The sequence below is a fragment of the Podarcis erhardii genome (genome assembly GCF_964252035.2).
Source record: "Podarcis erhardii genome assembly, chromosome: 8".
NCBI lineage: Eukaryota > Metazoa > Chordata > Lepidosauria > Squamata > Lacertidae > Podarcis > Podarcis erhardii.
In genome coordinates this window covers 16,086,842-16,111,817 of record NC_138499.1, presented here as the reverse complement: position 1 = coordinate 16,111,817, position 24,976 = coordinate 16,086,842, and the positions used below count along the sequence as shown (strand labels likewise).

Sequence of the window (24,976 nt, the reverse complement as noted above, 5' to 3'; positions counted from 1 at the left end):
TGATTTAAATTCTAAAATTTGAGATTTAATATTGGAAAATTACATTATATGAATCGAAACAAGTTAATAATTTGCTAACAAGATTTATGAGTTTAGAATGCAGGAACAAGAGATGTGAGGAAGTCCAAAGATGAGAATGAAATGTGGATATTGGAAAATACTATGTTACTATCTATGTCTTTTATGGTTTAAACAAAATTTTAATAAATATTATTATATATAAAAAAATATATTTGTTACAGACCGAGGTTTGGGATATTAGATCCCGGCCTGAGCAAGCATAAGGGTAGGTGGGATTGGGTGGGAGAATATTTTTAATGCTGCATTGTGACTTGAAAGTAGATAGGTTCAGGCTTGAATACCTGTGCACAATCCAACAAGTAGCATAGCCTTTTTTGAGAGGCGTATTTTTCATCTCCTGTACGTAAAAATGTCAGTTTAAAAGGCTACAGCCCCACTCCTTTGGGACAACCTCCATCACTCATCTATGAGGCAAAATTCACCCCACAAGCAGACACCACTGAAATCTGTGGCTGAGATTCCCCACCCCCCAACAAAATAATATTGTAGGAGAGGCAGGCAAAATTAAACTCTGAGAAATATGAATGAGGAACTGCCTGTGGCTTCATGAATAAGTGGGGATGGGGAGGAGGCATATATTACTTCAAGACAAATATTCCCAGCAAGTGGAAGCAGATCAGATTTGCAGTACGAGGTCAAGGATAGAAGCATGAGACTAGGCTAGAGAGCAAGGCCTGAAAACTGGTTGCATTGTGTTACAACTCCACTACTGTGAGTCGTGGGGAGGCTGTGAAAGAATAAGGAAATTGCTTACAGTGCTTTGGAAGCCAACTATTTGACCCAGATTGTTTGGATTGTTAGGCGGTTCCGGACCACTTGCCCCTGCCTCAGGAATGATGGTAGGATTCAGCACAGCTTTCTTTTCTTTTAGGTTAAGGACCAGCCCAAGTTCTGGCAGCGGCAAGCAGGAAGGCCTGCTGAGGCCAAACAGCGTGAAGTACAGGTCGACAGCCCCACAGCGCAGCCTCCAGTCGTGGGATGTACCTATGGAGTAAGGAAAAAAAGCAACCATCTTCTCACACTGTCTTTGTGCCTTTTGAAGCAGGTTCTACTGCAAACTGTAGGAAATGAAGCAATTCTTCCTGTTCCTGTACCTGCCGGCTCCTTTGCATCAACAGGAGCACAACCCCTAACAGAGACCAATAGGACATGCCTCATCATTCCGTAATAATAGCATGCATTCTGCTAGCAATTTTTAATCGCCACCACCACCATTTCAGCAAAGGCAAATTAAGTGTATCGTCATGCCTTCCAGTGGACCAACCTGGGATTTAAAAACTAGGTCAACTCCCAAATAAAGGGAATTGCACGGAACAGGATGACATAAATCTATATACACGGGCCTACAACAAAATGCAGCGCTTGTTCCAGCACAGTTAGTATCAGGGGAGAAAAGCCTGCCCTGCTGGAGAAGGATAAGCTTAGAAATATTATTAGCAACAACCTACGCCTTGCCAAATTCTATCCTGAGCCAGCTGCTTGTGTGCCATAGTACAAATAGCCATTTATAATTCTGAAGTTGTTAAATCAAGCTGGACCAAGCAACAGTTTCACCACCTGGCTATTCCACAGCTATTCTACAGAAAACGCAGTGCATTAAGTCGATAGTATCTTTCCCCCCTCCTCAGCAGAGAAGGGTAATGTTTGCCACCAAAAAATCCCAAATCACCTTTGTGCAAGAGACAGGCTTTTCTAAAAAAAACACCAGCAGCCAGCACTCATCTTAGGCCATTTTTTCCCCAGCCACCAAGAAAATAAGATGTTGGACTAGGTGGGCCTTTGCTCTGAACCAGTATGGCTCTTCCGAGCTCCTGACATTCAGCCTATCCAATGCCAAAGCCTTGTCCCAGATGTTCTCTAAGCTCCCCAAAACTCAAAAACATATTGAAAGTCACAAGTGTTAGTTAAAAAACAAAAACCCAATGCAAGAGAGTTTGCTGGACTGACACCTCTGTAAGTATTTTTATGTCATAGAACGGGGTCTCTTTTATGTATAAGATTGTCAGTAACACAATAAGCACAATATGGTACTCCCATTGAAACAAAAAAGCCTAGTTTCTACTGTGTTCTCATTCCAAATACAGCATTGCCATTAATCTTGATAAATGTTTTAGTTCCTGTACACAGATGACTTTAATGAGAAACAGTTTTAACAAGTCATAACTGAGTAGAAATCCGAATTATTACACTGGCAACTGAGGACCACACCTCTGGTCCACAACAGCTTATGCCAGGACAACAAATGTGTTAATCTTTAAGGTGTCACAAGACAAAATGATGCTTTTCTTGTAGGCAGGCAGAGTTGCAGTGAACACCGTCACTGCAGTGCACCACCATCAACATCCAGCCACTGCCACTAAAGACTCACCAGCGAGCCTCTTCCCCACTTCCTTGAGCCTCAAGTCCCAGTCTCTCTGCACCAGCCTGAAATGCAGCTGTGCTCCCAAAGGGAGCACAAACAGTGAGACTAGCAGCGAAGTCCTCAGCTTGCAGACAGCAAGGCAGGCAGCTGAGGTAGAACTGGGCTGCCCTGGTGCTTACGCTTTCCCTGAACCCAATTCCACTGTGAGCACAACTAAGCCACACAGTAGGGCTGGTTTGCCACACTATCCTCTATGTCACCTCAAGCTGCCCAGAACAACTAACTGGTTTTTTCGCCAGCACGACAGACAGCCTGCATTTGAACATGCCCATTAGGGCTGGGCGATATCAGGTTTTCAACATTGTGATATATCACCAGCTAAACATCACAATATACTGATGTGTCATGATGTCTGAAATAAGGATGGAGCTATGTGGAGACATTGACCAGCTTCATGGTTTTTCATGAATTGTGTTTTTTGCCAGTGCATGCTCTTGTGATTCGTTGCCCCCTGCATGAGGCAGCGGAGAGCTGAGCTGAGCTGGCAGAGTTAACAGGGACTGCAGAAATAAAGAGATACACAGTGGGTTGGCTTCATGGCTTTTCCCACATTGTGATTTTTGCATAGCGCATGCACACACACACGCACATATCATGTTTCGTGATGTATTGCCAAGTCAAAAATTATGAAACTGACATAATGACATCGACTTCAAACTGGTTTGGGAAAATATATTGAAATATCGCCCAGCCCTAATGCCCATAATGCCAAACAAAGGCAATCATATTCAACCCCCCCCCCCCAATTTGAGTTGTTTTTGAACAAATGGTGTTTTTTTTAAAAAAAATCTGTTAGGACATATGTTTGTTTTCTCTGTCGTACCTATGGGACCGCCTCTCCTGGTATGTCCCACAGAAGAACTTACAGTCTGCAAATAAAAACATCCTGAAGATCCCAGGCCACAGAGAGGTTAGGCTGGCCTCAACTAGAGCCAGGGCTTTCTCGGCCACGGCGCCAATCTGGAATGCTCTGTCACAAGAGACAGGGCCCTGCGGGACCTGACATCTTTCTGCAGGGCCTGTAAGACAGAGCTGTTCCACCAGGCCTGTGGTCAGGGCGCAGCCTGACCCCCTCCTCTGGCAATCTGCACAGAATTTTGCTTAATGGTTGCCATTAATTTGATTTTAATTAATTTTTATAATGAAAGGTTTTTAGAATGTTGGATTATTTTGATTGTTGTTAGCCGCCCTGAGCCCAGCTTCGGCTGGGGAGGGCGGGGTATAAATAAAATTTATTATTATTATTATTATTATTATTATTATTATTATTATTATTGGCTTGTGTTTTTAAATAATAGTTAACACAGAAGGACTATAACCCCCAAACAGCCTACAAATAATTTCCTAAATGAAATAAACAAAATAAAATCTCCAGTTGGTAATGGATGCCTAATCAGTTTGCAAGCTTCAATGAAAACCACAAACAATAGTGCTGAGTCTTAAGTCACAGATAAAAGGAAGGTCGCACAATTTGCCAGTGAACAGCAGCTGCACCCCACAAGCTGATCTGTTTACTGCATAAGGAGCTAAAATGGGACAGATTTTGGTCATCTGAAAGCACGTGACTCCAGTAAGTTTACAGAGTAGGCGATTTCCAGAAAGGAAAAAGATGTTAAGTAGCAAACAAAGCAAAAGGCACATGTCTCAAAAAAAACTGACCAAATAGGAAAATTACAAGACAAGATTCCCATGGATACAACTGTCACGAGGGCCCACAGCATATGATATTCAGGGTTGCCTACAGAGATGCAGACCCCTTTGCCCTGATAAGACTTTTCGGAATAGCTGGGAAAACACAATGAAACAAAAGCCCAGCTGTTCATGTCATCCAAACTTGAACAAGTCTTACAGGAGATAAGAAACTAGGGATTTCCCCACCCCCCACCCCCACCCCCATTTTATTTCACAAATTATGTCATCACTAAATATACATTGGTTTCTACAGCACCTGGAAAATAACAAAATTTTACTAACAGATTAAGTTGTTCATTTGCAAAGGCAGTTTTCTATCTGAAGAAGTGTGCATGCACACGAAAGCTTACACCCAGAACAAACTTAGTTGATCTCTAAGGTGTTACTGGACAGTTTTTTTACTTGACTGCGTCAGACCAACACAGCTACCTACCTGAATCTAGAAACTAGCACTGTTATCTTAACTTAAAGACTGATCAGTGAAGATCTGAACTGTTACTGAAACAAATATTAATTATTTTTAAAAATTCAAACTTAAGTATAGTTGAATATCATCTCTCATTTTAAAAAGGTTTGGAATTCTCTATCTTTAGCTTTCTAGAGTCTGGCATTTCACTCTTTCTCTCCAAAAAGCAACAAAAACATTTGTTCTCCTTTATGGGCTTATAGGCATCAGCAAGTTTCAAATCATTAAACCTGAATGGGTAGTTTACCCTAAGAAATATTCTTACTGGCACTTACTGGATTTTGTAATTGCTCTTTACAGAAAGTACATTTTGAGTAGAGCATTCACATGATTTGCACAGAGATTTATGCCGTTAACACTCCTCCCGCCCCAAAAAATAAATAAATAGAGAAGGGAACATATCTCCTATTATGACTCCTTTTGTTACAACAAGGTCAATGAGTTAAAGACTAGCTTTGTACACTCAATTCTCTCGAGGAAAAGAAAAGGGAACATGAACTCCCTGGTGGGTAGATGTAAACTGTTTACTTCCTGAGTATGACATCTGGTTAAATCTTTCCAAAAAATTAAGTAAGGCGGATCCCATTCCCCCCAGGTTGCTTCAGCCCCTAGTGGAGCTGAAAGCTTCCAGGCTCTAAAAATAATGATGCATAGAGAGCACACAGCCATTAATGTCCCCTAGAAGAATACAAATAAAAGTTTGTATGTAAGCACTGTAAGCAACATGCCAGATTTTGAAGACAGTGCTGGATAAGGCTGATCTGCTAAATGAAAACAGATTAATAGCAATTGGATGTTGATTCTTGGGTATCTTCCCCTGCCCCCCATGAAGGAATAAGCATTGGGTTGGGAACGTGTAGAACCTTTGGAAAAGGCACGTGAATATTCTGCTCAATGACTTTCCCCTGCAAAATTCACACAGATTTAAAGAACTAACAAACGTAAGGTTTTTCTGTATGGCCCAATTCAGATATAACAATGAGTCACAGTTTGTTATAAGCAGGAGCATTGGTACCGAACATCAGCTACACAAGACAAACTAGCAAGCAGGTACTAGGGCAGGTGGGATGCGGGTGGCGCTGTGGGTTAAACCACAGAGCCTTGGACTTGCCAATCAGAAGGTCGGCAGTTCGAATCCCCACAACGGGGTCACAACGGGGTGAGCTCCCGTTGCCCGGTCCCTGCTCCTGCCAACCTAGAAGTTCGAAAGCACGTCAAAGTGCAAGTAGATAAATAGGTACTGCTTTGGCGGGAAGGTAAACAGCGTTTCCATGTGCTGCTCTGGTTCGCCAGAAGCAGCTTAGTCATGCTGGCCACATGACCCGAAAGCTGTACGCCGGCCAATAAAGCGAGATGAGCGCCACAACCCCAGAGTCGGTCACGACTGGACCTAATGGTCAGGGGTCCCTTTACCTTACTAGGGCAGGTGGGTTGGGGGGGGGCTCCTGTTAATGTATACAGCATTTGGGTTGATCTAGTCCTGACCAAAACGAAAGCCTGGACGTGAGGGAAATGCTCCCAATAAAATGCAAAATACAAAGAATTTCAAGTTGCATGCATTCATCTGCAATCCAGTGCAATATGTCTTGAAGGCATGCAGGATTTAGCAACCATGATCGAAACTGCATAGGTTTGGCTTTGGGGAGTGCCTGGATGGAAAACTGCTTGGGAATCATGTATGCTGCCTTGAGGACCATGTAAGAAAGGCAGGATATAAATGAAGAATAAATCAAATAACCCCGTCTCTAATCAGGGTGACTTATTTTCAAGCAAACATGCATACAGCCAGGCTGATTTGTGTTATTAGCATTTTTTTAAAAAAATAAGTAGCAAGACTAATAATAAGTAAATTATAATAATAGTAATAATAATATTTAACCTGAATTCATAAGTTTCCAGAGCTGATCCACCAGCGCTTCATTGCACAAAGGAGATTCCATGTTCTTGGTAAATGGAGGGTTCTTTGTCAACATGTTCAATATTTTATGTCTAAAAAAAAAGGACAACAGTCAGCTCCTAACCCATATACAATCTGGCCTCCCAGTTATTAGGCTTTGCATCTTCGCCAATCTTTTTTTGGCTCCATAGTTTTACATCAGGATTACAAGGGCTGAACATAAACTCAAAACATGTCCCCTGGTGCTCGCCTCATTGCAGGAAATCAAGATCAATGACCTTACACAGGATTCTAAAAATGTATCAAACAGCCATTTTTGTGAAAAGGCCTGGGGGCAGTAACAGTCAGAGGAAATAGCAGGAAAAGAAACTGAGAGGGGGAAACCTGAAAAGAGGCTGCAGTGTTCAAAGTTGTCACTATTTAGGTCACCAGGGGTACTGACTTGTACTGGCAAAGTCTAACTTAAAGCAAACAGGCAAAAAGTTCAACGACAAATGTATCATTTATAATCTTTGTCCCTCAGCTACAAACAAGAAACCAATTTATATTTTCTTTGGTATCTAAACATAACAAAGCCCGGCTCTACTCTAGATACACTGAGCCCCAGTGTGGATTTTATTTTATTTTTAAAGAAAGATGTAAAGAAAGATCCTGCATCTATGGCCAAGAATTGAAAAGTACAGTGGTACCTCAGGTAACATACACTTCAGGTTAAAGATGCTTCAGGTTACAGACTCCACAAACCCAGAAATAGTATCTCGGGTTAAGAACTTTGCTTCAGGATGAGAATAGAAATTGCAGCACGGCAGCAGCAGGAGGCCCTATTAGCTAAAGTGGTGCTTCAGGTTAAGAACAGTTTCAGGTTAAGAACGGACCTCCGGAACGAATTAAGTACTTAACCCGAGGTACCACTGTAGATGCAAGGCCTTCATAAAGAAGTATGAACGAGTGCAAGGAAAAGCACAAGACCTTCCCCTTGACCTCGAAGGGCTTTGCCATGAATAATTCTCATCTCTTAAGGAAGTGGGAGAGTGCTGCCCTCTTGCTTAATAGCCACAGATTACCCTCTGCTCCAGAATGCAACCAGTCTCTTGATTCAGGCAGAAACAAAGTTCTGGTGAGAAGGATCGCCATGCTAACCTGTAGCCACTGAGATGTTGTTCCACCACAACTCTCATCAGTGAAAGCCAGCACAGCCAATGCTCAGAGATGATGCAACTCAACTGAAGTGTCACAAGCGCCTCGTATATTTCCATCATCTGAAGCTGAGGGTCAACTGTTACCTGAAAACCCCATGCATGCTTCTCAGAAGAAAAGCAACACAGCAATAGGTGATTTTAAATCCTTCCCACCGGAATATACAGCACAAGATGGTTTGAAATCTATAACCTAAATGAAACACCTTTCAAGTCGCCAGCAAGGAAGACTAACCTGACATAAGGCACAGGGTCATTCTGGACCATATTGAGCAGCCACTGTAGTTCCTCATAACTTCTGTCAACTATGAAGACAAAAGGAATCTCTTTTTAAGTAAGATGTTGGAACTGCACCAACTAGAAGTCAGAAGTTATTAGAAAAAAATATCGTCAAAAATACATATAGCCTTTCAGAAATAGAATGGAGCTGATGCATTATAATGTGTCACTATTAGGCAGGATGAATGGACTCTACAAATCTTGCTCTTTGTGACACACGAATTCCCACTTTCCCTCAATTCTTCTCTCTTGTATTTGGATGCAGTTGCTTAAACTTCTGGAATTTAACTGTGAAACCTGTTTTTTCCCCTCCACACTATAGGAGTCCACCCTGTGCATAACAGCTCATTTGGGATGCTGACTATTCCCTCCTAGCAAAGTGCATATATTCTATATATACTCCCAACACTTTGCCCATACAGCTGAGCACAAAACATTTCTCATTGCAAATCGAATGCCTACACACAAAACCCTCCTGCTACAAGACAGCATCATACTCAAGAACCTGAGCAATCAAACAAATTTTGCCCAATCCAGACAGTGATGAGGTTGCCTCATTTCCTAGCTTTGTTTTCAAACTAAATTTCATGGCAAATTGTCTTCCATGGAAGCTCATCAGATTCCTCAATGAGAAGATCAGTAATGGCAAACAAGTTTCCTTGAGAGAGAGCTCACAAAACACTACTTGTCTGCCCAAAGATTCGGAGCTTAGCGAAGTGGCCGTGGTCTAGGGTGCACAGGTCTAGATATTAAAGGCAAAATAACTGTTCAGCGCAACAACTTTTCTTTACCTTTTGTGTAATCAACCACTGCCTCCAGAGCTGCTATTCGGATATCCACAAAGTGCCCGTATTCCGCATAGGACTTAAAGACAGCAGGATCACTTGGGACGTGCCCGTTCTTCTGTAGTATGCGAATGGCATTCAAGCAACTAGGCACATAGAGAAGGGGGAAGGAAGAAAAATCTGTTATAAAACCTGCATTCCAGTCACTGGAATAAAAACTTACTTTAGCATTATCACAGCAAGTTGTTGATGAATTTCACAAACTGAATTATGCCAAATTAATGTGAATTCTTTTTTTTTTAAGTGCCTGTTAAATTTTTTACAAAACAGCAACACCAATAAAATATCATTCTTGACTTCCGAAGAGTTCTAAAGAAGCTATTTTCTTTCTTCTGTTGGATATTTCACCCAACACAACATACACTAGTAGAGAATTTCAAACCCGTAAGAAGGAACCTTTTCCAGCACAAGGGCCACATTCCCTTCTTGGCAATGTTCTAGGGGCCACGTGTGCCAGTGATGGGTGGGGGCAGAAGCAAAAGAGAGCGGAGTACAAAACGTAAATGTTAAAGGTAAAAGTAAAGGTAAAGGGACCCTTGACCATTAGGTCCAGTTGTGGCTGACTCTGGGGTTGCGGCGCTCATCTCGCTTTATTGGCTGAGGGAGCCGGCATACAGCTTCCGGGTCATGTGGCCAGCATGACTAAGCCACTTCTGGCAAACCAGAGGAGCGCATGGAAACACCATTTACCTTCCCGCCGGAGCGGTACCTATTTATCTACTTGCACTTTGATGTGCTTTCAAACTGCTAAGTTGGCAGGAGCAGGGACCAAGCAACAGGAGCTCACCCCGTCATGGGGATTTGAACCACTGACCTTCTGATCAGCAAGTCCTAGGCTCTGTGGTTTAACCCACAGTGCCACCCGTGTCCCCTAATGTAAATGTTACCTTTGCACAATTGATTTGTTTCTGCACACACCCCTGAGGATTCAGAGGGGATTTGGGGAGGCATAGTAGGGGGAGCTCTGTTGCGCTAGCTGGAGCCCTTGCACTGGCTTCTGCAAATGCAATGGGTTCACAAGTGAATCTGGCCCAAAGGGCACACTTCAGACAGACAAAAACGTTGAAGGAGCTGTTTGTAAACTAAGACGCATACACTGGCTACAGGTAACGTATCATACGTCTATGATGTTACAGTCAACCTAACATGCCTCACTTTATCATGTCTGAATGACACAAAACTGTCTCGGCTTGCTTAATTTTTGTTGCTGGCATCCTTCTGTAACGAGAGACAATAGAGTGTGCCATCGGGGCTGAAGTCAAACCACTGTGTTAGCAGCACCGAAGTGGCGTCCCTGAGGAGCAAGCCTGGGCAGTATGTATGGAAGTCCTGGGCTGCCCAGACGACAGGACCTCCCTCTCGGCCTTGCTGATACTTCTCCTAGCTGGGCTACCTTCCTAGGTTGATGAGCCCCATCTGTTCCTATTATCTGCATTTTCTTTATAAAAGCCCAATAAGAAGTTATACAAGAAAGGAGGGTACAAAGCAAGGCTGGTGAGTGGCATGAATTGGGTGAGAATCCCAAGGGCCAAGTAGAGAGGCCCAGAGGGACATATTTTGTCTCCAGGCCCCAAGATTAGCAGGTAAGTAAGAGGACGCGGGAGGTGCTGTGGGTTAAACCACAGAGCCTAGGACTTGCTGATCAGAAAGTCGGCGCTTCGAATCCCTGCCACGGGGTGAGCTCCCGTTGCTCGGTCCCTGCTCCAGCCAACCTAGCAGTTTGAAAGCACGTAGATAAATAGGAACGGCTCCGGAGGGATGGTAAACAGCATTTCTGTGCGCTGCTCTGGTTCGCCAGAAGTGGCTTAGTCATGCTGGCCACATGACCCGGAAGCTGTACATCGGCTTCCTCGGCCAATAAAGCGAGATGAGTGCCGCAACCCCAGAGATGGCCATGGCTGGACCTAATGGTCAGGGGTCCTTTTACCTTTACCTTTTAAGAGGACAGTCCAGATACGTTATCAGAAAAATCTAGCTCCTTGCAGCATCCTTCCCAAGTGCATGGCTCCTTGTTTAGGATTCCCCTACTGCTGACCAGCATCAACCCGCTCTGGAGATCTGTGCTCATGAAGAGGCTGAACATGTGCATTGCCTTGAACATAGACATGTGATATGCAAAACACACTTAACTCAGTGTTACGCCACCATAAACAGTAGATTTTATCTTCCCTTTGTTGCATAAGATCAAAAGAAAAGGAGAAAGCTGTGGTTTCAAGTCCTACAAACATTCTGTTTTTAGAAGAGTATTTTCTCTTAAAGCCTTTGCACAATTTACAAAAGGACTTTCTCGGCACCCGTTAAATCTCCCCACTGTCTCTCTCGTGTGTTTATTGAACGTAGTGAGAATATTATGAACAGCTATATTGTGCAAGAACAGAACGAATGCATCAGGATCAACAGCAAAGTAGGAAGAAGTGAAAAATATGGGAGTGTACTGTGCTTTTAGATTTGTATTTGCAGGAATTAAATACATTAAAAAAAAAAAAAACCATACCTGACCGTAATGGTGTGCCTATAGCTGGGCAGTAGCTTTTCCATGTTTAAGAACCTGGTAATTTCCTCAAGAATGAGGCGAACATCAGGATTTAAGTTATCAAGCGTCCGGGCTTCATTGTTCACACTGACAGCAGGAGTTACAGAGTTTGCTAGCGCATCTATCAGCTCTGCACGGTAATAGTTGTCTGAAAACTAAAGTCAAAGACCAAAATAGGAGATAACAAGCATTACCAAAAAATAAATAAAATTGAGAAGAAGAGCACTGCTCTTTTAGACAAACTCAAGTCTAAAAATGAATGGAAGAGGGTAAAAGTATTCCACATCACAACATTTAGCTGCAGGTCCTGTTCCTATTACAAGCCATTTTGCCTTAAAGTAGTTCTCTGCACATCAAAAGAGCAGGATCATGGATAGAAAACTCAATGTTTTGAGACACCTTTTTTTACCTTGTTTTTTCTATTGTCGTTGTACTTGATCAGATCTAAAATGAACGTCAAAACCTCTTTAGGACATAGATTATGGACATCTCTCAGCAAGGCCATTGCGACAGGCATCGTCTGCAAAAAAAAAGGACCAAGATTAAACGAGCAACTGCTTTCGTTTAAATATTAAATCAGAATCGACAGCTTTTGCTTTGCCATATGAGATTCTGCAGTCTACCAGTCCGTATTTCCTCCACCCCATAATTCAGGAGGTAGAAGCATGAAAATCAACATAAGAACATGCTAGCTAGCTGTTAATAAAACCCAGTTTGTGAAGTTATCAGGTGCTCTTTAAAGTCATTTGAGCAGGTGGTCATCACTATCGGTCACAGCAATGAACTCCCTTAACTTGTGTGTTATTGTAAAGGTGGGATTCCTTTTGTCAGTCGTGAACCTCTCTCTGCCTCATTTCATTAAATGGCCTTCAGCTCCAATAATTTCACAAATAGAAAGGATACTGCCTTTTATTCAATACTCTGCACGCATAATTTTATAAGTCCACCCTCCCCCCCCCAAAAAAAACCCTTAAAAACCCTGATTTCTTTAGCTTCTCTTCGTAGGGAAAATACTTCTGTACTTTTTTCCCTTTCATTTGAGGTGGATGGGACTTAGGACATCTATCTCCAAAAGAGTGCTGCCACTCTTCAGGCGAATACATCCAAAACCTACAACCATTTCTCTTTTGCATCCACCACTGTAGACCAGCCTTGAGCAAGCTGTAAGAGAAGCTGCTACGTTTAGAAAAAGCTAAATTAGACAGCAACTGGTCTTTTACCTTCTGCAGAAAGTAGCTCTGGTAGTTCATGAAGTTATTGGTTTTCACAATGTTTGGGCAACTTTTGCAACAGAACATCCGGGTGAAGAGCGACTTCATGGCTGGTGGTCCTGTCCACGTGCTCACCATGAAATTTGCAATCTACATAATTAGGGAGCAAGAGAGAAGCTACATTATTAGCAAGACTGCGAGGTTTGATCTGTTGCCCTCTCCCAAACCCCGACTCCTCTCTTTCTTACTATCATTTCCAAAGGACTGAGGGGAAGAGAAAGCTGTAGTAAGTGAACAAGATCCGTAACTGTTTAACAGACAGAAACTTTAAATTAGCATTCCCCCCCCAAAAAAAAAAACATTCCTATCCCTGAGTTGCCTCTTAAGGTGCTTTTGTGGAATCACTGCATTGCAGAAGATACTGAAACCTATCTTAGGACCTGGATCCCCAATGTGGTGCCCATGGGCACCACGATGCCCTCAGACAACCCCACAATACCTACCTAGCTCCCCTGCCCCTTGTCTTTTTTTTAAAAAAAATGAAAGGGCGATTGGGTAGGTGGGGGAGTTATCTAGGGTTCGGGGGGGCTGCTTTTTCTCCGATGTTTTGGGACATATGCAGGTATTTTGCCTGTTTTTGTGTTTGGGGTGGGGGGAATGGTTTTGAGCAAGACTTTTATTCTTATTCATGAGACTTTCTTAGATTTCTCAATGGACTCTTAGGCCCAAAAGGGTTGGGAATCCCTGTCCCAGGACATGCAATCAATGGTGTGTAGGGTAAAAGCCATGTTTCTGTACCCTAGAATACAACCATTATACAGCTGGGGAGAGCAAGGAAAGCATTATACAGCTGGGGAGAGCAAGGAAAGGTTCCCAGCAGTGACTAACAGCTGTCAGGCGGCTTCTTTGCCATTATCAATCTGGTTAATTCAGGAATGCTGATGAGCTTGCAAGGAATCCCGTGGTTCGAACACAGTTTGAAAACCAAAATATACTACCTAAAACCAGACAGTCTCTCACCACCATCGCTTCTATAAATTGGAAGTATAGTATATGGAAATGGTTTTTACAGGTCATCTGCAACTAATTATCTTCCCACAATCGCGATCTGGTTTTAATTGTTTTCCTCCCATTTACATTTCAGACAGTCTCCCCCACCCCAGTTACTAAAGCCACATATTCATTCAGTCTCTGCAGAAGACAGTCATGGAAGTGGCCTGAGCACTACCAGTTTTCTCAATTTACCATGCCAATAACCTCAATGCAGATTTCAAACATGCCTTAGCCGCCCTGGGAGTACAAGACCACCCGAAGAGAAACAGACAATTCTGAACCCTGTCTAGCTTTTAAGATACGGTTGGACAGCTGAAATCAAGTTAACAATCAGTATAACGAGGGAAAGTTTGCCCAGCTCCCCCAATGCACAAGCCTATTTTGCTCTAGCTAGCTTTCTCATCAGTTTCTGATACAATGAACCATGGTATCCTCCTGGACCGTCTATAGGAGATGGGTTTCAAAGGTTCTATAGGGGTTACGTCTAATCTCTAGGGATGGTTCCAGAAAGTAGAGTTGGAGCACTGCTTCTCAGCCCCCTTTGAGCTACAAAATGCCAGAGCACTATACTGTCTCCAATGCATTTAACATCTACACAAAACCATTAGGAGTGGTCATTCGGGGATATTGGGCAAGGTTTCATCAGCATGCTAATGATACCCAGTTCTATTTCTCTACAAGACCTGAATTGGGAATGGCTGAGAAGACCCTGGGTGCAGTAGCGAGCTGGATGAGGACTAATGAATTGAGTATGAATCCTGGAAAGATGGAGGCTCTGTGGGCAAGTGGATCCGACAACTAAGGAGGCCAGAAGATTGTTAAGTTTGAAGTGAAAATGTCACCACTCCCCTAGATTTCTAAGGCGCCAAAAGAGCTTCAAAGAAAAACCTAACATACACTTTGGCAGTCTTTAAATATGTTAGAACAGCAAACTTCCTTTAGGCCTGAGGATTAATGAAAAATAAAACTGTTGGTTCAAATGTCTCGTCTCTTCTTCAACAATTGTTATGAAACGTTTTTCTAGTTTCCTTTTACAGACAAAAACTTAAGTTACTTTGTTTTGACATCAGTCACTTAAAAACACTTGATAAATATTTCCATAAGGCTGGACGCCAGACCAGTTTAGGAGACGTGGTGAAGTTTTAACTCTTACTCAACTGTGTGAAAATATGTAAAAGAGACTGATATTTGGCAAAACCACTTAAAACTAGAAAAGACACATTCACCAAACTTCATAGAAATTGCACCCATTTAGCCTGCCCCCCCCCCAACAGTGAACATCAAGCTATACAGGGCTTAAGCCTGAAACATCTGCCACTCTATTCAATATGACAATTCAACACCTGGTCAGATCAAGGAGGGGGGGGGACCACTGTGGGGTCACACAGTTTCACAAACACAGGGGAGGAATTGCTACACAGGTAAATAAGTATAGGAACTCGAGCCCATGGGAGGAGATAGAGCTTTTTTGGATAAGTTAAGTCCTCTTTGCTATAGAGTTTTCAAGTAGCCAGGGGCGGAAAAACTACATGCATTTTCTCCTATTGTTCAAGTTTAGATTCTCTGCGAGCTGCCCAATTTAGATGTCGCAAATGCTACTGTGCAGATTTCCAGCAATGACAAACCCAGACAGCATCTTAAAAAGCAGAGACATCACCTTGCCGACAAAGGTCCGTATAGCTAAAGCTATGGTTTTCCCAGTAGTGATGTATGGAAGAGAGTGCTGGACCATAAAGAAGGCTGATCGCCGAAGAATTGATGCTTTTGAATTATGGTGCTGGAGGAGACTCTTGAGAGTCCCATGGACTGCAAGAAGATCAAACCTATCCATTCTGAAGGAAATCAGCCCTGAGTGCTCACTGGAAGGACAGATCCTGAAGCTGAGGCTCCAAGACTTTGGCCACCTCATGAGAAGAGAAGACTCCCTAGAAAAGACCCTGATGTTGGGAAAGACTAAGGGCACAAGGAGAAGGGGACGACAGAGGACGAGATGGTTGGATAGTGTTCTCGAAGCTACCAGCATGAGTTTGACCAAACAGCGGGAGGCAGTGGAAGACAGGAGTGCCTGGCGTGCTCTGGTCCATGGGGTCACGAAGAGTCGGACATGACTAAACAACAACAACAACAAATTTCCAGAACCTTTGATTGCATCTGTCCAAATTATCTCATGAAGTTTGTCTGGCATGGCCCATTCCTACCTTTGCAAGGCAGAAGCATGCCATTATCCTCACTCGGTAGAAGCACTGCTCTTGTTCAAGTATATCAGTCAGTGCCAGTCGTGAAGCTGGAGTAGGGAACTTCTGGAGGGCCAAAATGGATTCTTCCTGTGCAACCACATCTCTCTCGTATCGGAGCTGGTACTGCCACATGAAGTCAGCCTGTTCGAATTCTACCTTCCTCAGTACAGACATATCTGGGTCTATTCTGATCCAGAGTAAGGGAGAATCAGCACTGAAAGAGAGGACCAGATTTTGTACCAGCACTTAAAATACAGCAAATGTGTGCAGACATTTTAACATGGGACTGCTAAAATATGGCACCTTAAAAAGAAACCGGACTCTTGTTTACTTCTTTTTGCACAAAACTAACAGTTCTGGGTTAATACTGTCTGAACAATCATGCAGCTGCTTACAAACTGATAATATCAATCTGAACAAGCTTGATGACAGCTTTGCACTTCATAAATTTCCCAGTGGAAGGGGCTTCAGTGTAGAAACAATGAACAACGGGCATCTCTGAAATTAAGTCTTTCCCTGGTTTCCTTGCCTCCACTTCCAATTGCTGCACTTCAAGAACTTGCCCTACATTCCCCTGCATGTTCATAAAGAGACTGTGGCTCATATGGACAGTGTAGGAAGAAAGGCGGCATCTCCTAAAAGGGCAGATATGTGAAACTAAGCTTCTGCATTCATAGTGCTGCTATTGGGACTGGGGCCAGTATGTTTCTGTGTGTCTGGAACAATACTATATAAGAGCTTCAGGGAAAGCAACAGCCACACTTTACTTTTCTAAATTAACTTACTCCATGGCAGAAAGATCCATGTCAACTTCCTCCCCATTCATCAGAGGAATCTTTTTCTTCTTATTTCTGCATTTCAAAAAAAGAAGATGTCTATTAAAATAATTTTCTCTTTTTCTTATTCCTCAAAAATGTATTAAATGATGTTTAAATACAAGCACGTTAACAAGGCCACAAAGTAAATCCTCGATGATGATATTATGAATGTCTTCATTTAATCATATGAACTGTCCCCAAATATTTTGCCCATCCCCATTTCTGAGGTTTATCCTTATCCTAAGCTTCATACTTTCTACGCCCTGGAGACAGAAGTCATAATAATGCATCCTGAATACCTCTTTTTGGGGGGGAGGGGAAATTATGCTTACCTGTTCATATTTTTCAATCACCAAGTGAAATCTATCACTAGAGTGGCTGAACAGTAGCAGAATGGTGGATTATTACAACACACCTTTATCCCTGATCCAACTCTGTTGCTTGGATCACAAAGCAGCTTTCCACTCACACACTAAAGCTTCCCCTCCTCTCCTCCACAGACCCCTGCATATCCTGCAAATCTGCTCCGGAGAGTTGGGGGAGTTACTCTGGAGCAGCCTTTGGGGATACACAGGCAAAGGAAGGAAGTCCCATGCTGGACTGGATACAACTGTCAGATCTTCTTACAAATATGATTTTTGCATTAAAACAGTGGCCACAACAACACTAATCACCCCCAACCTGTCGGCGTTATTTTAGAAGCCACGATCCACTTGGGAAGGAACCCACACAGCATTACCTATTTCTGGAGAATGAAACTGGCACTGGGAGAAGCCAGAGGGTGGGTTCTTTCCATAGGACCTAAGGACCCCCCTGGTGGCTTGTAAGTTGTACAACTGACAATAAAGTATTTCAATTCAATTTGGGCAGGTGTAGCACAGCAGCGGGACAGGGTGGCGCTGTGAATTAAACCACAGAGCCTAGGACTTGCTGATCAGAAGGTCGGCGGTTCGAATCCCTGTGATGGGGTGAGCTCCTGTTGCTCATTCCTTGCTCCTGCCAACCTTGCAGTTCGAAAGGCGTCAAAGTGCAAGTAGATAAATAGATACTGCTCCGGCGGGAAGGTAAACGGCATTTCCGTGCGCTGCTCTGGTTTGCCAGAAGTGGCTTAGTCATGCTGGCCACATGACCCAGAAGCTGTACATCGGCTCCGTTGGCCAATAAAGCGAGATGAGCGCCGCAACGCCAGAGTCGGCCACAACTGGACCTAATGGTCAGGGGTTCATTACCTTTACCTAGCACAGTAGCAGCTACCATACTGCCTACGTTAACAAAAGGAGTAAGCCAGAGAATACGAAAAACAAGAAAGCAGTAGTTATTTCAGGTACATGTTTCACAGGGGAAGTCTACAAATAGTCTAAACCCTACCGTCTGCTTTTCGAGTGGCAGGGTATGTCATGTTTAAGGCTGTTTTCTTCTATCTGAAGCGTGTGGTTGAAAGATCCATCCAGCTCTTGCACCGTCACTTTCAAAGGGCCCTTAGAGGGAAAATGTATTGTATTACCAGAACAAATAATAATAATAATAATAATAATTTATTATTTATACCCCGCCCATCTGGCTGGGCCTCCCCAGCCACTCTGGGCGGCTTCCAAAAGAATATTAAAATACTATGATACATCAAACATTAAAAGCATCCCTAAACAGGGCTGCCTTCAGATGTCTTCTAAAAGTCTGGTAGTTGTTGTTCTCTTTGACATCTGGTGGGAGGGCATTCCACAGGGAGGGCGCCACTACCGAGAAGGCCCTCTGCCTGGTTCCCTGTAACTTGACTTCTCGCAGTGAGGGAACCGCCAGAAGGCCCTCGGTGCTGGACCTCAGTGTCCGGGTAGAATGATGGGGGTGGAGACGCTCCTTCAGGTATACTGGACCGAGGCCGTTTAGGGCTTTAAAGGTCAGCACCAACACTTTGAATTGTGCTCGGAAACGTACTGGGAGCCAATGTAGGTCTTTCAAGACCGGTGTTATATGGTCTCGGCGGCCGCTCCCTGTCACCAGTCTGGCTGCTGCGTTCTGGATTAGTTGTAGTTTCCGGGTCACCTTCAAAGGTAGCCCCACGTAGAGTGCATTGCAGTAGTCCAAGCGGGAGATAACCAGAGCATGCACCACTCTGGCGAGGCAGTCCACAGGCAGATAGGGTCTCAGCCTGCGTACCAGATGGAGCTGGTACACAGCTGCCCTGGACACGGATTTAACTTGTGCCTCCATGGACAGCTGTGAGTCCAAAATGACTCCCAGGCTGCACACCTGGTCCTTCAGGGGCACAGGTACCCCATTCAGGACCAGGGAGTCCTCCACACCTGCCCGCCTCCTGTCCCCCAGAAACAGTACTTCTGTCTTGTCAGGATTCAATCTCAATCTGTTAGCCGCCATCCATCCTCCAACCGCCTCCAGACACTCACACAGGACTGTCACCGCCTTCACTGGTTCTGATTTGAAAGAGAGGTAGAGCTGGGTATCATCCGCATACTGATGAACACCCAGCCCAAACCCCCTGATGATCTCTCCCAGCGGCTGCATGTAGATGTTGAAAAGCATGGGGGAGAGGACAGAACCCTGAGGCACCCCACAAGTGAGAGCCCAGGGGTCTGAACACTCATCCCCCACCACCACTTTCTGAACACGGCCCAGGAGGAAGGAGCGGAACCACTGTATGACAGTGCCCCCAGCTCCCAGCCCCTCAAGACGGTCCAGGAGGATGTTATGGTCGATGGTATCAAACGCCGCTGAGAGATCCAGCAGAACCAGGAAACAGCTCTCACCTTTGTCCCTGGCCCGCCGGAGATCATCAACCAGTGCGACCAAGGCAGTTTCAGTCCCATGATGAGGCCTGAATCCCGACTGGAAGGGATCCAAATGGTCCGCTTCTTCCAGGCGTGCCTGGAGTTGTTCAGCAACCACTCGCTCAATCACCTTGCCCAAGAATGGAAGATTTGAGACTGGGCGATAGTTGGCCATCGTGGCCGCATCTAAAGATGGTTTTTTAAGAAGTGGTTTGATAACCGCCTCTTTCAGTGGGTCTGGGAAGGCTCCCTCACGGAGGGAAGCATTCACCACCTCACGAAGCCCATCACCCAGTCCTTCCCGGCTAGCTTTTATAAGCCAGGATGGGCAAGGATCAAGGAGACAGGTGGTTGGTTTCACTCGTCCAAGCAGCCTGTCCACATCCTCGGTGGTAACAGATTGGAATTGATCCCATGCAATTTGACTAGACAGGACTCTAGCACTCTCCCGCCCCGGCCCTGCTCCCACGGTGGCGTCTACCTCTTCCCGAATCTGAGCGACTTTATCTGCAAAAAACTTTGCAAAATCATTGCAGGAGATCATGTGGCCCGTACTGGGCCCCGATGTAGCAGGTGGTTCCGCTAAATTGCGGACCACCTGAAAAAGTCTCCTGCTGCTGTTTTCTGCAGATGCAATAGAGGCGGCGAAGAAAGTTTTCTTCGCCGTCGCTACCGCCACTTGGTAGGCTCGACATTGAGCTCTAACCTGTGTCCGGTCAGCTTCAGAATGAGTTATCCGCCACCGGCGCTCTAGCCGTCTCAACGATTGTTTCATTGCCCTCAGATCCGTGGAAAACCACGGGGCTCTCCGGGCTCCATGCAATCGGAGAGGGCGCTTCGGAGCCAAACAGTCAATAGCCCTGGTTAACTCCACATTCCAGCGGGCCACCAGGGAATCAACTGAAAGGCCATCAACATGGGATAAAGCATCCCCTACCACTCTCTGGAAACCATTTGGATCCATTAAGTGGCGGGGGCGGACCATCCGAATCGGTCCCACCTCCCTGCAGAGGGGAAGGGTCGCGGAGAAGTCCATGGCTGACAGTAGCAATGATTTAACCTGAAGGAGCATCTCCACTCCCATCGTTCAGCCCAGACACTGTGGTCCAGCCTCTACTATTCTATGATTCTATGAAAGTAGGTTTCTAGATCTCAAAGAGTATGTTTGCCATCTCATTTTAAAATGTATTTCTGTAGTGAACAATAGGAAACAACAAAGTCAGGAGTTCACTGAATATTGTGTCTAAATGCCAGTTGATTCAAAGTTTACTTTAGATGAACACTGCAGATGAGTAAGTTAAAAGCCTCACTATAATTTATATTGATTCACAATAATCTAATAATAAACATGATGCCCAGCTACAGAAATTACATGCAAATTTCAGTATTTGCCATAGGCAACTATCTTTCTACCAGATATGGTTCAGAGCTCGAAGCAAGTTGCCCACCAAAGGTTGACGGTACAAATATGTACAGTAAAAAGTAAAAGTCACAGAAAATATGTAGCAATTTTGACAATTTTCAGGAAAAAGAGAAAAACAAACTCACCACATATTTCTGTGTCCCAGGAGATGTATAGTCTTGCTTTATTTCTAACTCTAGCACATTTCGTTTTCTATTAAATGCAAAGCTGCCATAAAACTTTACCACACCACTCTGATCTCTGTGAGACTGAATAGGATAATAACAGATAGGTTTACAAATATGCAAAAACTAAATTCCTAAAGTTTACAAAATTGCAACAGTACATCCAAAACAAGCACGACGGTCTTGCTTCGATCAGGCTTGTGACGGAAATTCTGATGGACTGTGTCCATAATTTGCAATTTGATGTATAACATAAATGCAGATTTTGAAAATACTGCACAATTCCTTCAATTCCACCCTAATGGCTAAAAGGAGATCATTCAACTTCTGAGCTTTCCCTCCCTTTATGCATTTCAAAGCTCATAGCTTGCTGCTCTTGTGTGAAAGCTCTGATTTGTAAGTCTCAAGACTTGTTCATTATTGGGAGGTGCGCATTGGGGAATGCTGAACTTATACCCTGTGTCACATACGATACACAGCTGGATCCATTCAGAGTCAGGTGAGTCACCACAAACTAGGGATGGGAAAGCATGTGTGGAAATGGTCCTTACTATCTCCTCCAGACTTTCACTACAGCCCTAATCCGTGTGTTCAAAATAACACGTAGAAGCCAGGGAAAGGAACTGGACGTATGCTTGCCTGCTCCACTCCAACTTTCCCACACTGAGCAGAAAGTTGTGAAAGGGACTCATTTCATATAATGTATGAATCGCTTGACTGGTTAAGCACATTTGGCTGAACACACAAGGTTCCCTGCAACCAGGTACCCTGTATTATCAGAGTAAAGGCTTGTAGCACCATCTACACACAAAAAATGCTTACAAGCCCCTTTCAAACCTGCTTGCTGAGCATGGAAAGATTGTCTGCTCTCCCTTCCCCACCTGAAGCCCTGACACATTCTTGTATTTTGAAGAAATTCCATTTTGACGTTTCCATTAATTAGGGTTTTATGTATCTCACCAGGACTTTTATTTAAAGCATTTGGTCTAATACAAAAAGAAGAGTGCATTGTAGTAGCAAAAGAGTGATTTTGTGAAAGTCAAAGCCTTCAATGTATCCTAGCTCCTAAAAGGGAATCATGAATCCATACTACTGAACTTATTTGTGTCTGTGTATTTACTACAAAAGACTCCCTTTTCCAGGGTGCCTCTGTCCACCATACAGCACTTTGTGGAAACTTGGAAACTGACTTCAGGATGCACAATTCTACTTGTGAAAAAAATCTACTACTCCATATAACTCTATTTTGCCTTTATCAAGGTGGACTGAAATATTACTGAACGCACCAGATCAGTATTGCCAGGCAGCTTTGCAACTGCCAACTGAGTTCTGCACCAGCCAATCTCTCTGCTATTCATTTGGGTGATTTAAACTACTTGTACATAGACCCAAGTGTTTTGGTGCCAGGGTGAAATTTTTGGAATTCACTTCTAAGAATGCACCAGACTGTGGCATTTTCCATATCTGCCTTAAGAATGTTTTTGAAAATCCTCTGGATCCTTGCTGTGTAGCTTGGCTCTGTGGTTTGTCTTTCAGAACAGCGCACACTGGTACGAAATGCTGCATTTCTCCTCCGACAGTAGCATCTTGAAAACTAAACAATCAGCCACAACAAGATGCAATTCAAAAGGAACAACAGCAATTTGAGCTAAATCTTAAACTTCACTATTTGAAACTCTCTAGACAAATTTAGGGCTGCTTCTTATGTCCCGGTGTATTCATTTAACGGGCCAAAGAACAGCTATTTTTCATCTCCTTTGTTACTAGCCCGGAGCTAGAACGAAAAAGGATACACCCATTGCTTTATTAATGGTTGAATGTCTTTGCCAGAGACATTGGAGATGGATTTCAAAAATCCAGATGTGGAAACCAGCATCTGACTCCACATATGAGACTGGAACTTCTGAGATGAGGCAGTGCTGGCCAGGCTCAAGAGCTTGTTGAAAACCTATGGTGAAATTAGCCTCGGTTAGTAATCAAAACAGGCCCAGGGATCTTAAACTTTTAAGAAATATTAGTGACGGTAACATCATAGGTACAGTTCATTGGAAACAAAATCAGATAGGACCCAAGGTGATTCAGACATTACATTCAAACTGTGCACTGCTAGATGGGCAGAGGATTTCAAACCACATCTCTACCAAAGGGGATGGTCGCATTTCCTGCAACTATTTTGAAATGAAGATGCGACAGAAAAGATGAGGGGTTTTTTTTTTTTTTGCAAGCAGATGTGGTGCCTTGTTGGATAAACCCCTGTCCCGTGTTATACAGCACCCTACTTTCCACAGCAGCCAACCAATGTCTCTGGAAGTTGGAAAGAAGACCGTAAGTTGGTGGCCTCTTCTGATGGGACCTGTGGCCCTCCAGATGTTGTAAGTTCAAATCTCTCAAGCCTCAGCCAATATGGCCAATTGTCAGGGATTATGAGAGATGCAGTCCTGCAGCATCCAAAGGGTGACAGGATCCTCAGCTCTGTCTTATTGCTTGCATGGTCTTATTGCATTTACTAGCACTGTCTCTATACTGGAAATCGGAACTTTGGATATAGTCACTGTCTGTAAGTGGTTTCCTTTACCATATGCAGAAATTAAGCTGCTGAAAATGTTTACCTAAAATGTTTCCATTGAACAAAACAGTTCTCTGCAGGAAACAGATTGAATCATTTAAGTAAATGGTGAGTACCCTAGTTTTTGTCAGCCGTGGCCTGATTTCCATGACATGTGATCCATGACACAAAGAGGAAACCTCGCTTCCCGGGTGTGGTTATAAATCGGCCCAAACCACACCAATCAATTATACAAACAGCTAACCACGCTGAGAGGTGCCCGTGCAGTCTGGGCTGCAGAGAAAGTGAGGTTAAGGCAATATGATGTAGCTATAATGCTGAAGTGGAGCAGATGCAGGCCTCTTAACACTATCTGACAACTTCATATGTGATGCTCTGACATAGGGTTCAAATATAACAAATAAATACAAATTGTTTAGGGCACCAAAAACAGAATGCTGGCTCTCCCTTAATCATGGTTAGGTAAATAATCAAGGGCAGTCAGTGGGATCACACTCTCTGTGGAGAAAATTTCCACCTTCCTGCAGTGACATGAAAAACAATGCATTCCTACACATGCCTATACAGAAGTAAGTCTCAGTGAGTCCATTGTGGCTTACTCTCAAGTTTAAGCATGCATGGGATTGAAGCTTAATGGATAGCTCATGACCAATGTCAGCTTTGGTTAAAGGCTAAATCTCTTAACTAGGTTTTGTTAACCATGTTCTTGTTTACAAACCCTGGTTAAGCAAGTCAGAGGTAGCTGTAACATAAAAGATATTCCAAGTTTGTTTTGATGCCATGTAGGTGACAGTATACAAGATTTAACACCTGTAGATGTATTTATCTTGGATGACAACACTTTGGTCATTAAAAAAAATCAATAGAGTTTGTTTTTAAAAAAGGAGAGAGGGGGAAGAGGTTGCTAACCCATGATTCTCTAGATGTTGCAGGACTCCTCCCACAATCCCTGACTTTTGGTCATACTGGCTAGGGCTGATGGGAACCGTAGTCCAAAAACCTGGAGTGCCAAATCTTAGTCACCCCTGTTGAAAGCCATTAATTGAAGATGGTGCTGATGTCAGTACAGACATTAATTAGGCGGGGGGAAGGGAGGGAGTCTGCTCTAGAAAGAGAGCCCACAATTATGGTTGGCATAAAACTTATGTGGCCAAGAGGAAGTTCATGGTCTGAGGGCACCACCCAGTTGTGTATAACGGTAATAAGCTTCATAGTCTGCTTTTAGGGTCACATTTTTTATGGAAGGCACTGAAATTCAAGTATTTTTTATTTTTTTAAAAAGGTAATTATAAATAGGAAATTTTTAAAAT

The 24,976-nt window shown here is 43.6% G+C and overlaps 1 protein-coding gene across 1 annotated transcript in view; it reads right to left on the bottom strand.

The window, feature by feature from the left end:
• TAF2 (TATA-box binding protein associated factor 2) overlaps window positions 1-24,976 on the bottom strand; it is a 64,725-nt gene that overhangs the window by 15,214 nt on the left and 24,535 nt on the right. Inside the window, exons 12-23 of the mRNA XM_081874006.1 lie at window positions 22,894-23,048; window positions 21,062-21,176; window positions 18,099-18,208; window positions 16,698-16,763; window positions 15,874-16,126; window positions 12,632-12,772; window positions 11,821-11,931; window positions 11,373-11,566; window positions 8,825-8,964; window positions 7,990-8,059; window positions 6,541-6,650; window positions 836-1,065 (exon numbers count right to left, since the gene is read on the bottom strand). Coding sequence (XP_081730132.1) covers window positions 836-1,065; window positions 6,541-6,650; window positions 7,990-8,059; window positions 8,825-8,964; window positions 11,373-11,566; window positions 11,821-11,931; window positions 12,632-12,772; window positions 15,874-16,126; window positions 16,698-16,763; window positions 18,099-18,208; window positions 21,062-21,176; window positions 22,894-23,048 — 1,695 coding nt within the window. The remainder of the gene's footprint in view (window positions 1-835; window positions 1,066-6,540; window positions 6,651-7,989; window positions 8,060-8,824; window positions 8,965-11,372; window positions 11,567-11,820; window positions 11,932-12,631; window positions 12,773-15,873; window positions 16,127-16,697; window positions 16,764-18,098; window positions 18,209-21,061; window positions 21,177-22,893; window positions 23,049-24,976) is intronic.